At 37.7% G+C, this 15282-nt stretch overlaps 1 protein-coding gene across 1 annotated transcript; it reads right to left on the minus strand.

Moving 5' to 3' along the window:
* Positions 1-13674: 13674 nt before the first annotated feature.
* LOC311299071 (uncharacterized protein) lies at positions 13675-14476 on the minus strand (the record flags this gene model as incomplete). The annotated part of the gene is made up of 3 exons (XM_084422456.1): positions 13675-13909; positions 14026-14189; positions 14456-14476. The coding sequence occupies 3 exons, from the start codon at positions 14474-14476 to the stop codon at positions 13675-13677; spliced, it is 420 nt and encodes a 139-aa protein (XP_084278582.1).
* Between the last annotated feature and the right edge of the window lie 806 nt (positions 14477-15282).

A 15282-nucleotide genomic window follows, 5' to 3' on the forward strand; every position in this document is an offset into this window, starting at 1 on the left:
ATTTTGTTACATTTAAATTTAAGTATATTTAGCTAAACTTGAAGTGCTCACCCAAGCGCTCTTATGTGTGTTCGTACCATTCCTTGGACGGGAAGCCGACTGACGAACACCTTTACCCCGAGAAATGGCTCGGCTACGATGTTCCGGTAAAGAAGTCCCGCCAGGTGCTGAACAGGTTGTCAGATTCAGGTAAGCTATCTTACCTAACTGTTAGCTATGTGCTTGTTAGCCTAACGTTAGATTTGTGAAGTCCATTCTATGAATACATTTAAGATCAGTAACGAGCCGTTAACAAAATACAACGAATCTTGCATGATTACCATTGCCCACCTATATACACTCACCTAAAGGATTATTAGGAACACCTGTTCAATGTCTCATTAATGCAATTATCTAATCAACCAATCACATGGCAGTTGCTTCAATGCATTTAGGGGTGTGGTCCTGGTCAAGACAATCTCCTGAACTCCAAACTGAATGTCAGAATGGGAAAGAAAGGTGATTTAAGCAATTTTGAGCGTGGCATGGTTGTTGGAGCCAGACGGGCCGGTCTGAGTATTTCACAATCTGCTCAGTTACTGGGATTTTCACGCATAACCATTTCTAGGGTTTACAAAGAATGGTGTGAAAAGGGAAAAACATCCAGTATGCGGCAGTCCTGTGGGCGAAAATGCCTTGTTGATGCTAGAGGTCAGAGGAGAATGGGCCGACTGATTCAAGCTGATAGAAGAGCAACTTTGACTGAAATAACCACTCGTTACAACCGAGGTATGCAGCAAAGCATTTGTGAAGCCACAACACGCACAACCTTGAGGCGGATGGGCTACAACAGCAGAAGACCCCACCGGGTACCACTCATCTCTACTACAAATAGGAAAAAGAGGCTACAATTTGCACGAGCTCACCAAAATTGGACAGTTGAAGACTGGAAAAATGTTGCCTGGTCTGATGAGTCTCGATTTCTGTTGAGACATTCAGATGGTAGAGTCAGAATTTGGCATAAACAGAATGAGAACATGGATCCATTATGCCTTGTTACCACTGTGCAGGCTGGTGGTGGTGGTGTAATGGTGTGGGGGATGGTTTCTTGGCACACTTTAGGCCCCTTAGTGCCAATTGGGCATCGTTTAAATGCCACGGCCTACCTGAGCATTGTTTCTGACCATGTCCATCCCTTTATGACCACCATGTACCCATCCTCTGATGGCTACTTCCAGCAGGATAATGCACCATGTCACAAAGCTCGAATCATTTCAAATTGGTTTCTTGAACATGACAATGAGTTCACTGTACTAAAATGGCCCCCACAGTCACCAGATCTCAACCCAATAGAGCATCTTTGGGATGTGGTGGAACGGGAGCTTCGTGCCCTGGATGTGCATCCCACAAATCTCCATCAACTGCAAGATGCTATCCTATCAATATGGGCCAACATTTCTAAAGAATGCTTTCGGCACCTTGTTGAATCGATGCCACATAGAATTAAGGCAGTTCTGAAGGCGAAAGGGGGTCAAACACAGTATTAGTATGGTGTTCCTAATAATCCTTTAGGTGAGTGTATGTCATATTTCTTATATTTCGTTTACTTTGTGATATGGACCTATGGGTCTGAAATAAAGAATGAATGAATGAATATTCATGATAGTACAATATATTATGGTACATTACAGTCTTACAATAGCTCACATTATTCCTGTAAGCAGGCCAGCTAGCTACATCTCTCATTCAGATATTGATATTGACCTACGTAGAGTTAGGAGATTGTGTGTAGCCTATACTGTCTCGTTTTTAATGCATCTCTCTTTTTCACACTGTTCTAAGTATGAGTGCCATCATAAATTAATTCTCATGATCTATTTTAAGTACTAATGTAAAAATGTTTATATTTTATATTATTAAGGTTATATTATTTCCATAGATGCATTGATGAGCGTCAGTGTTGCAGTGGACAACTGTGAGGATGATCACAGCCACATGCCCCAGACCTGTTATGCAGACACAATGGGAGAATCCATCTGTCTCTGACCACAACTACGCTCCAAAATCTCAACTCAACCTGAAGCCACCTACATCTGAAATGGGAACACAATGCGTTGAGCCAGCGCCATTGTACATAACTCTGCTGAGAAACGACCACCTTTGTCAGCTCTACACAGGGTTGACATTGGATGCATTCCATTCAGTTGCTGAGCACCTTACCAATTCATACACCAACAGCTTTCAGCTACACACTTGGGATCAGCTCCTGATGACTCTTGATGAAGCTGAGTCTTAATTTATTGCAGGGTGATCTTGCTGAAAGGTTTGGTGTTTCTCGGTCCATTGTAAGCAAGGTGATTTCTCGTTGGCTTGACATCATGGAGGAGAAGATGAGGGGTTACATACCATGGCTTCCCAGGGAGACAATCCAGGCAACAATGCCTCAGTGTTTCAGAGAGCAATTTCCAAACACAACATGTAGGGCTGCACAATATATCAAAATATCGCAAATGGATATCGCAATATGCATAACTTTTTTAGCTCTAATAAGAATCAGTATATATATTTAATTCATACAGTGAAAACTAAGCAGTGTTTTATTTTTACATTACATTTCTGTTAAATAAACCTAATGTAGGATAACCTGAACCCCTAAACCCCGTGGTTTACACTGATGTTAAAATAACACTTCTTATGCTACAGTAAAACAATGCTGTTCACTTTCACAAGTTGAAGGGATGTTTTCTTGTCACAAAAAGAATGTGAAACACATATGTAGGTTATATAATTTTAAATCTAATTTAATTTGATACACTTTAAGCATTATCATATCGCATATCGAATATCGCATTGTTTAATGAGTTATCGCATTTTTCTTCAATATCGTGCAGCCCTAACAACATGTGTGATCGACTGTTCAGAAACACCCCTTCAAAAGCCACGCAACCTTGACTCGAGAGGTGAGTCCAGCCATTACTACGGCCAGAACACCATCAAATACCTGGTCTCCATTGCACCATGTGGACTGATCATGTTCATCTCGCCAGCGTATGGAGGAAGGTGCAGTGATAAATTCATAACTGCAAATTCAGGGTTCCTGGAATAATTTTGTCCAGGCAATGAAGTAATGGCAGACAGAGGCTTCACCATTACCGATCTCCTCTATAAGCCCCTTTCACACAGAGATTCCGGAAAATACACAGATAAAGTGACCCGGGATTTGACCCGGGTTCGTTTGATTTTGGTTCATTCACACTGCCAGTGATTTTCCGGAATCAGAGAGTGCGTTCACACACAGCACGTAAAAATCCCTTAAAGACACGTGACATACGTGACATGTAATGTCTCAGTAGCGTCTTGTTTGCTTATGAGCTGCGATTTCTCTCATGAGAAACCACACTTGTGCATTTTTTTGCTCTGATTCGATCATAAACTTGCGCATTTATGTACCGTTTCACAGCTGGCGAACGATCCCGGCTTCAGCGTCATCGCTACGACACGGCATTATTACGGCTTTTGTTCACACAGCGCGCGTTCCGGGACTGAACACGGTAATGTTACTAGGTCCTCAACCCGGCATCATTCCCGGGTCATGTTTGCGTTTACACAGAAGGCGTTCTGGCAATTTCCCGGCAATTTGCGTGTGAAAGGGGCAAGAGAGGCATGCAACTCTCTGAAGAAGACACCACTAACACTAGGCACATCGCCAATGTACGTGTCCACGTTGAGCGGGTCATATGCTGACTAAAAAACTTCAAAGTCCTGTCTCAAACCGTTCCAATTAGCCTCACCCCTAAAATTCTTCTTCTTCTTCTTCTTTGGTGTTTATTGGCGGTTGGCAAACCAACTTGTAGGTGCATTACCACCAACGACTGGACTGGAGTGTGGGCAGGATATATGCTTATAGGATTAAAAAAAAAAAAAAAAAAAAAACGGCCTAAATTCTTTTACTTAATTTCGTTTCTTTAATAAACTTAATAATACTATCATAGCTTTTTCCTTTAGTATACCTATTATAGAAAAATCTTTATGCTCAGCTTTAATTAGTGACTGAATAAAATGACGTCTTTCATTGTTGTATTTCCTGCAGTGAAGTATTACATGTTCAACTGTCTCTTGCTGACTACAGTGATTACATTCCCCTGTTGGGTGCTTGCCAATTTTAAACAATGTGCTATTCAATCCTGTGTGACCTATTCTCAGACGGGTTATAATATTCTCTTCAATTCTGTTCCTGCTCTCTCTCCTCCCAGCACCAACTTGTTGTTGAACATTATATAAGTGTCTTCCTGTTTCAATACCATCCCAGTGTACCTGCCATACCGATTGTGCATATTTCCTAATGAACACTTTAGCTTCTGCTTTACTTAATGGAACTTGTAAATCTATCTGCTTTAACTTTAAAGATTGTTTAGCCAAAATATCTACCTTCTCATTACCCACTACACCAACATGAGCAGGAACCCAAACAAATAAAAAAATTGATATACCCATTAGCTTTATGTTATACAATTTATGGAATATTTGGTAACACTTTATTTTACGGTGCCCTTGATACAGAGTAATTACTTAATTAATTACTTAGTAATAGACTTTGTAATAACATGTAACAAAATGTACTTAACATGTAACTAAGTTATGGAACAGCCTATACTTACAGATTGTAATTACGCACATGTAATAGGCAGCTACTGTTACACATGTGTAACAAGCCGAGTCTGTTACATATTACATACACATTACTTGTATGTAACATAAAGTAAAGTGTATCAAGATTGTACTAAAGTGCACTTCCTGTGTATCTACAAATGGTATCCATCTGAATTAACCCACTAGTTCATAGCTTAAATACATGCATTAGCTTCCTAATTACATTGCAATTACAAAATATTACACAGGTATAAGCTACGTAAAATAAAGTGTATCAAGAATGTACTTAAGTGTACTTTGTGTATACATACCTTATCCATCTCTGCCTTAGTTTGATTTAACTCACTAGTTCACAGCATAAATGCATGCAGTAGTTTCCTAATTACATTGTAATTACATAATATTACACAGGTATAAGCTACGTAAAATAAACTGTATCAAGAATGTACTTAAGTGTACTTTGTGTATACATACCTTATCCATCTCTGCCTTACTTTGATTTAACTCACTAGTTCACAGCTTAAATGCATGCAGTAGTTTCCTAATTACATTGTAATTACATAATATTACACAGGGATAAGCTACGTAAAATAAAGTGTATCAAGAATGTACTTAAGTGTACTTTGTGTATACATACCTTATCCATATCTGCCTTAGTTTGATTTAACTCACTAGTTCACAGCATAAATGCATGCAGTAGTTTCCTAATTACATTGTAATTACATAATATTACACAGGTATAAGCTACGTAAAATAAAGTGTATCAAGAATGTACTTAAGTGTACTTTGTGTATACATACCTTATCCATCTCTGCCTTACTTTGATTTAACTCACTAGTTCACAGCTTAAATGCATGCAGTAGTTTCCTAATTACATTGTAATTACATAATATTACACAGGGATAAGCTACGTAAAATAAAGTGTATCAAGAATGTACTTAAGTGTACTTTGTGTATACATACCCTATCTTTATCTGCCTTAGTTTGATTTAACTCACTAGTTCACAGCTTAAATGCATGCAGTAGTTTCCTGATTACATTGTAATTACATAATATTACACAGGGATGAGCTACGTAAAATAAAGTGTATCAAGAATGTACTTAAGTGTACTTTGTGTATACATACCTTATCCATCTCTGCCTTAGTTTGATTTTACTCACTAGTTCACAACTTAAATGCATGCAGTAGAGTTCTCAACGGGTCGGGTCGGCCCGACAAACCCGACGGGACCCGCGGGTTCGGTCCGGGTTCGGGTCGGAAATATAAGCAAATGACTCGGGTCGGGTCGGACCTCGGGCTTAATCTTTTCCGCTCAGTGAAAAAAACAACAACAACAAACAATTTTTTATTAATCATCGCTGCTGTTCACCGTAAAGAAAGTCTGGCTGCTGCGTGCAACGTGCATCATGGAGAGGGGTGGGGGCAGACCTGACGCCGCTGCGTGCAAGCCTTTAGCCTGGAGAAGATGGAGTTGGTGAAAAGTAAACTTGCCGCAGGTGAATTCACCGTCGCTACTACAGGAGTGGGAAAATCAGAGGTCTGGAAAGTGTTTATTGTTTGTATTGTTAAAAGGCGTGAACATTAAAGGTTGATTTGAATTCCCGTCTGCTGGTCATGATAATAGGTGTATGAAGAAAAAAAAAAAAAAAAAAAACGCGGGTTCGGGCAGATAATTCAAGTTGATGTGTCGGGTTACATCGGGTCCGGGCTTTAAAAACCACGGGTCGGGTTGTAATTTTCAGGCCCGTTGAGAACTCTAGCATGCAGTAGCTTCCTAATTACATTGTAATTACATAATATTACACAGGTATAAGCTACGTAAAATAAAGTGTATCAAGAATGTACTTAAGTGTACTTTGTGTATACATACCTTATCCATCTCTGCCTTACTTTGATTTAACTCACTAGTTCACAGCTTAAATGCATGCAGTCGTTTCCTAATTACATTGTAATTACATAATGTTACACAGGGATGAGCTACGTAAAATAAAGTGTAGCAAGAATGTACTTAAGTGTACTTTGTGTATACATACCTTATCTTTCTCTGCCTTAGTTTGATTTAACTCACTAGTTCACAGCTTAAATGCATGCAGTAGTTTCCTTATTACATTGTAATTACATAATATTACACAGGTATAAGCTACGTAAAATAAAGTGTATCAAGAATGTACTTAAGTGTACTTCATGTGTATCTATAAACCTCATCCAACTCGGCTTGTTACACATGTGTAACAGTAGCTGCCTATTACATGTGTAATTACAATCTGTAAGTACAGGCTGTTCCATAACTTAGTTACATGTTAAGTACATTTTGTTACATGTTATTACAACGTCTATTACTAAGTACCTAATTAAGTAATTACTCTGTATCAAGGGCACCGTAAAATAAAGTGTTACCGAATATTTCATTAATTATATCCATCCTAAAAGATGATCTGCCAGATTTTATGCTTTCCAGTGCCGAGTAGCTATCAGATGCAATAACTATGTTATTCATTCGCTTTTCTTCCGTCCACTTCAGGGCCATTAAAATTGCCAATAGTTCTGTAGCATAAACTGATAAATGGTTAGAAACTCTTTTCTTAATGTAAGAATCATTCATTGGAATATACACGGCTGCACCGGCATATCCTGTCTTCGGGTCTTTTGATCCATCCGTAAATAAAAACACTGAATCTTGGAAATGCCTCTCAATATAATTCCGCACTATATACCACACTGGAAGTTGTTTGGATTGATCCTTTATTTCCTGTTGTATACTGAGGTCAACAGTTGGCAAGGGAAATAACCAAGAGGGATGGAGGATATTGAGACCGTGTTGCTATACTGTACTTGACTTAGTCCTATATTCCTCGCCTTTGACTCCTAAAATTGATAAAATTCTACGAATTTGTGCAGCCCTGTGCAACCTTCGAAGCGACATCATTTCTGATATAGAGGATGAATAAATGTTTATTTGTAGGTGCGGTCCACGTCTGACGATACTTTTTGCTTTGGTTTTGCTTTAACTAATCAGCGTAAATAGTGCAAGTAGTTATTTATATAAACCTTTACAATGTGACCAGATGTTACCTGTTGTGAATGGTTATTTTTATAAACCTTTACAATGTGATCAGATGTTACCTGTTATGAAGTTATTTTTATAAACCTTTACAGTGTGACCAGATGTTTAATAAACCTTTACAATGTGACCAGATGTTACCTGTCAGTCATTTATTATAAAACCATATAATGTGAGCTCTGTAGATTCCTCTTAAAACTTAAAGGAATTAAGTCTTCTAGTTAGAAGGAATAAATCATGTCAAGTTTGCAAATGAATACCATCTTGGTGTATTACTTGTGAAAATTAAATGGTGAAATGTATCTACATGAAGGTCAGTAGAAGGTGTCTCTAGCTTCCTGAAAACATCAGACACTTCTTACAACTGATTTTATACTTATTTAAACTTAAACTTATTTATTACTCAAGTGTTTACCTACTCACTCTGCAGTAACTACTAGGGATCTAGACCATTATTTTAAAGTGAAAAACATCTTTTCACTTTAAAATAATGGTACAGATCACTAGTATTTTGACAACTAAAGCACAGCATTGAAAATACAGATGATACTACTGAGTTCATGCGTATCCTAATTTCACGTGTGACCTTCGAGTTTCTTTCTGAGATTGACATCTGTTATTATCTGTGACTTGGCTTGCAGACACACCTGCTTTACACACGTCACTGACCGAGAACCAGGAAACAATTTCAAGTCCTTGTTTCAGGGAAGTGTGTTTGAGCTGCTGTGTGTTTGTGACTCCCAATTCATTCAGTAAAATGGCAGAAGCTAGAATTTTTCAGGATGAGGTCATCTGTCCAGTGTGTTTTGATTTACTGAAGGATCCAGTGACAATTCCCTGTGGACACAGTTATTGCAAGAGCTGTATAACAGGCTACTGGAATCCGCAGGATCAGATGAGAGTCTACAGCTGCCCTCAGTGCAGACAAACCTTCAGTCCAAGACCTGTTTTAGGTAAAAACACCATTCTGGCTGAAATGGTGGCGAAACTTAACAAAACTAAACTTCCTGCTGACTGTTACGCTGAAGCTGGTGATGTGCAGTGTGACGTCTGTACTGGAAGAAAATACAAAGCCGTCAAGTCCTGTGTGGTGTGTCTGAACTCATACTGTCAAAATCATCTATATGAGAATTACACTTATAATGTCTTCGATTGACTTCCACAGTTACATTCACCAACATTCTTCCCAGGCCCAGAAATGACTTCCTACAATGTAAGTCACTAAGAACAGAACCTCACTGAGTGTATTCATATACTCCCTGTCGAGGCTGTAAGTTTGGAAAGTGAGAAAAATAGAAAAAAAATTGTTTTATAGTGCTTAAAGGGTTAGTTCACCCAATTTTCCCCCATAATTTACTCGCCCTCAAGCCATCCTAGGAGTATATGACTTTCTTCTTTCAGCCAAACACAAGAGTTATATTTAAAAAATCCTGGCTCTTCTAAGCTTTATAATGGGAGTGAATGGTATTCTAGATTTTGAAGCCCAAAAAAACACATCCATCCATCATAAAAGTAATCCATACGGCTCCAGGGGATTAATAAAGGCCTTCTGAAGCGAAGTGATGCATTTTTGTAAGAAAAATACCCATATTTATAACTTTATAAATTATAATCACTGGCTTTTTTATAATTATTTATTTATTAAATGTGCCTTTTGGCACTTCAAAAACTCGGATACCATTCACTCCCCATTATATATAAATATATATATACAGTATATAGCAATGATATTTTTTTAATATAACTCCGATTGTGTTTAGCTGAATGAAGAAAGTCATATACTGTACACCTATAGGATGGATTGAGGGTGAATAAATTATGGGATAATTTTCATTTTTGAGTGAAATAACCCTTTAATGCAAATGAGGATTTGCACAGGATAGCTGGTAAGCTGTACTGAACTCACTGCTGATACACTGAACAAAGGCCCTAATGAATGAATTCTGATTCTAATGCGTTTTATCTCCATCAGATTCCCATCAACTCTCTCTGGATCTAAACACAATGAATAAATACCTCCGTCTGTCTAAGGAACACAGACAAAGGGTGATTACTTACACGGACACAGAGCAGCCGTATCCTGAACATCCAGACAGATTTGATGAAGAAAATTCTCAGGTGTTGTGTAGAGATAGTGTGTGTGGACGCTGTTACTGGGAGGTTGAGTGGATTGGGTCTTATGGTGTGTATGTATCAGTGTCATATAAGAGCATCAGCAGGAAAGGAGGGGATAAAAAGTGTTTGTTTGGACATAATGATCATTCCTGGAGTTTGTACTGCATTAAATCCAGTTGCTTATTCATACACAATAACAAACAGACTCATCTCCCTGTGGTGTGCCCGCTCCTCTAGAATAGGTGTGTATGTGGATCACAGAGCAGGAACTCTGTCCTTCTACAATGTCTCTGACAAAATGAGCCTCATCCACACAGTTCAGACCACATTCACTCAGCCTCTCTATCCTGGGTTTTATGTTTGTTATGGCTCATCAGTGAAACTGTGAAAGGTACTGGTCATTTTCTGCCATGACATTTAACCCATAATCAAGTTAACCCTAAAGGCCAATTCACATTGCACAGACAAACGTTATCAAACTTGTTTGTTGGGTTTTGTCGGATCAGTGTGTTACGTCTGTTGGTGTTGGTTGGGGTTTATTTTGACCAGTCTGAACAAGTTCAATCAGTTTGTTGGTGTCTGTTGGGGCAGTGTGGACATGACAGTTATTTTTCATAAAATTTTAAATCCAATGGCCAACTTGTTTGTTGGCGTTTGTCTGTGCAGTGTGAACAGGCCTTATAACATAACACAATCCAATGTGTAATTCAAAATAAAGTCAAGTCAAGTCATCTTCATTTATATAGCGCTTTTAACAATGTAGATTGTTTCAAAGCAGCTTTACAGAGATAAGCGTATAATTTAAGGTAACAGAGATTGTTTTGGCTTTATAGCGGTTCTTTAATAAAGTTATTTTCCAGCTAAAGTTAGTTTTGATTGATTCGCTTCCGTCGCAACAATCATTTGTTATTAAATTAGGGGCCGCTAAGACGACACCATTCTCTCTACACAGACTTTAAACGCGAACCTGTGATAAACGCTGATGGCGTTCACATGCGCATTAAGAATTGGTTCTATAGTTATGTGCGTTTGAATATATGTGCGCAGGTTTGTAATTCCCTACAAACCAAGCCTAAACAAAATACTGGTCTTTCCTGGTAAAACACCTGTGAAAAATAACTAAGGATAATTCCTTCATATTAATATAGCACAGTGGGGGGGCATGTTTTTAAGAGAGTAGAATAGATTCTAGAGTAGGGGTCGCAAGCCCTGCTCCTGGAGAGCTACCGACCTGCAGAGTTCAGCTTCAACCCCAATTAAACACACCTGAATCCGTTAATAATTGGCTGCATCTGAAATCACATACTTCCCTACTATATAGTAGGCAGAAAACAGTATGTGACAAAAGAAGTATGTCCGAATTCACAGCACTCATAAAAGAGTAGGGGCATCTCAATCAGCTCTCTGGTTTAGTAGTCTGAGCACTGATCAGAGAGTCGACAATCCTGAACTGAAACGTTCGCTCCCTAAAAGTCCAACAATGCACTGTGAAAACCAGGGAGCATCGACGCTCACTATGTTCCCTTAATAGAAGTTCTGAAGCACGAAACATAAATCACATGAGTCAACTCACTATAATGACACGTGATAGACGTTTTTAAAAATACAAACCATTAGTTTATTTCAGCATAAACATACATTGCTCGACAGGTAATGAACATAATCTAGCTAACATTTATCATTTATTTATGGCTGAAATGTTGCACGCAGATGTAACAAGCAAAGTATTTATCATAGCTGATTGAGATGCACCCTAGGCAAAAAGTACCCAGATGACCTACCACTTTCGGGCAAATTATACTTCCTACTACTTCATTGAATTAATACAACTTCTGTCACTGAAACAACTTGTCAGAATAAAGGTCTGTTTATATCAACATGAATATTCGGCATGAATCAGTCCAATTTGTGCGTGCGACACGTCCGCCGTTCAGACCGATCGTAAAAATATTGACAGAGTATGGGCTGAATGAAAACGCACATTTGCATTCACACTCTTTCTGTGTTTTCTTCCTGCAAATATTTTCCCTTGGTTACTTATGATTATCTTCACCTGTGTCTTGTTTCGTTATTCATTTTCCTTTTGTGTGCATATATAATCTTCCTCAGTGCAGTGTCTGATTGTGCTTGCATTTTGCTTTCCCTTTGGGTTGTATTTTTCGTTTTCCTCCTGGAATATCATCTTTAAATAAACGCTGCAATTAGATACATTTATATTCTCCTTGTCTGCAAACCGACACAGATACACTGTGATATAAAGTCGTCTATATATAATGTATGTACACTGTTTAAATATATATAAAATCAACCTTGCTGTGATGGTTTGTTCAAATCATTATGTAGTGTAGATTACAATTGTATTATATTTGTTAAATGATTCAAATAAAAAGTACTTGTCAAATTGTCTTCTGTGCTCAGGCAGGATTTATTATCATTTTAAAATTGATATTATTGAAGCGTACTGGACAGTTGTGGTTTATTTGAACATTTAAATTGAAGTAGATTTAACTGCTTTTTAAGCAGATCAGGCTCAATAAAGCAGCACTGTATTTTTGTATGAACGCATTAAAAGCTACTTACAACTCTGACTGACAAAGACACAGTTATGACCATTTTATTATCAAAACAACAACATGTGAGTAAATTCAGTGTGAATTTACTATAAATTGAATCATTGAATGACAGAAGAGTGAATTGAATCAGTTTGATTGTGTGCATTTGAAAAATACCTAATGGCCTAATGGTTAGAGAGTTGAACTTGTAACCCAAAGGTCATGGGTTCGAATCTCAGTACTGTGGCAGGATTGAATGAATAGTGCTCTCTTCCACTCTCGTTACCCACAACTGAGGTGCCCTTGAGCAAGGCACCTAACCCCCAATCGCTCCTTGGGCACCACAGCAAAAAAAAAACAACAAAAAAAAAAGCTACCCGGGTGTGTGTTCATTACACACTACTGTGTGTGTGTGCACTTGGATGGGTTAAAAGCAGAGCACAAATTCTGAGTATGGGACACCATACTTCGCGTCACTTCACTAAATTATGCTGAATAAAATTAACTTATGGTTGTATACAAACTTGTGGAGTTTTTTTATAATTTTTTTTTTTTTATAATTTTCTGATAATAGAGTGCAACAATTGGGTTCCAGAAGTAAAAACACCATTCATTTTCTCCATAAGGAAATTGATTCTGAACGGTAACTTATAAACCTTTAAAGACAGACCTGTGAGCTACGAGGTTGTTAATCGATGGTATTAGCTTTTGCTGAAGACATCAGCCCACATTATTCCAGCTTATTTTTTTTAAATAATCATGATTAACACTGGAATTCCTGGTTAAAAATTACATTACCCATGGTGCTATACAGAAAATTACACCAACCAGATAGTCGAAAAAAAGCAGCAAAGATCTTCTTTGCTCCGCACACACCCATGAAGCGGATAGCGTAATCAAATCGATCTCAAACGCTCTCAAAATACAAAAAATATTTGAATAAAAATGCATATTTTGCAGTAAACTTAAAGTATATTGCTTTTATAGTATAATCAACATTTGTAAATGAGTAGTTTTATATTTCTCCATCGGTTTTAATTTGATTATGTTGTTTGCAATGCTTCATGGGTTTGTAGTTCTTTTCCTCACTAAAGCCGTTAAGTACACATTCTTGTACCATGGCTTATAACTCTTTAACAAAGACTTTTTAAAGATCCCTACAGGAAAAATAAATGGAAAAAATACTCTATAGCATTTATGATAAAAAATATTTCATAAAATTTAAAGAATACAAATTTAGATAAAAAATGTCTCTAAGTGAAGGGCACTCTCACTAGTAGTTTCAGACTTTCAGCTCACATAATTTCTTTGCCATTTTAGTTATAACTGCGATTAAGCACATTTATCCTTCTCAAGGCATCTTTGTTGTCTATGGTCTTATGGACGGTAATGATGAAGGGGAAGGCAGAGGGCAGCTCGACTCTGCGGCTGAGCTTTTGGTGACCCCAGTGCAGGCAGCGCAGTCTCTCGGCCAGGTCACGACGGCCCGCACGCTCAAGACCGTCCTGCAGAAGCTTGGTTTTGTTTGGTTTGTCCCAGGAACGCTCATACCTATCAATCATTAGAAGTACTACTTAATAACACAATGACTCTCAACTTCAGGGCTCATTTAAAAACATGAATTAACAGTTAGCCTACATTTAACAGTGTGTTAGATTAATACACACCATGATTCCAGCATTCTCTGAGCCTGGACCCTCTTTTCTTTAGATGTTGCATGAAACTGTCTGACTTCATTTCTGGTGAATCCAAGTTCAAATGCTAGAACGTTCCATTCAAACCCCAACTGCTTAGCAATCTCCTGCACGGATTTCATATTGATCACAGCATCCTAAAGGACAAAGAACAGTATGCATGGTCATGGAGACATATTATGGGGGGAGGGGAAATACACGTTCTTTTAATTATACATTTAAGTACTGAGTAATATTTATTAACTACATGTACTTACTAAAGGATTATGGTTAGGATTAGGGTTTGGTTTAGTTGCATGTAATTATGCACAATTTATGATAATCACAATGGTAACTACATGTAACATGTGTAACAAGGACACTGTAAAATAAAGTGTTACCCAATATTGTAGAGATGACTCACCTCTTGTGCTTTGTTTGGCATTTTATCCACTTATACAAGGATTCTAGTTGGTTCCACTGGCAAGAAACAAGTGCTACAATGCAAAGTGTGTCAGAACAGTAGCTACCATCTAATGTCTCTCTACATTTGACTTTAGTTATTAGTGAAATTCAAATACTAATTTAATTCACAATCCAAATACTCTATTTAAACCCCTTACAAATTTGCGCTGTTGTTGCATATAGACGTCAATGTGATTGCAGTGGTCAGTGGTTGTCATAGGGACTGTCCAACACAAATCTGCCTGGTTAAAAATTAAAACATCACATAGTCCACTCAAGGTTTTACATTAAGAATTCATTCAGTAGAATTTAAAGTGAGTGTAACCTTGAAAATTATTTAAGAATTCCTTCTCAGTTTAGCATTTAAGCTCATGTAGACGACAAGGTGACACAAGTGAAAATGATATTTTTAAATATAATAGAGTTTTACAGAAAAGTTTATCATGAATTTTTTCTGATATATTATTGTTTGATGAAACACGTTACAGCAATACACGCTGGGGTCAAAAGGAACAACTGACTTCCAAAGGAAATCACTCCTTCTTACTGTTCTGAAAGATAAAATAAACTAAGATATGTGATCATAATACTGTATGTGCAAACTAATTAATTTCATGTCAAAGATTGTCATAATCAGTCCAAAAGTACAGTATGCTCTGGGTTTGGGCCAAATTCAAGGGTCTGAGCTCTGTCCTTGGACAAATACACGCCAAATACACATATTTTATAATATATCTGATTATACTATGTAAGTGTGAACTCATGAATAAATGAATAAAAAACTTG

This window comes from Rutilus rutilus (assembly GCF_951802725.1).
Source record: "Rutilus rutilus genome assembly, chromosome: 10".
Lineage (NCBI taxonomy): Eukaryota > Metazoa > Chordata > Actinopteri > Cypriniformes > Leuciscidae > Rutilus > Rutilus rutilus.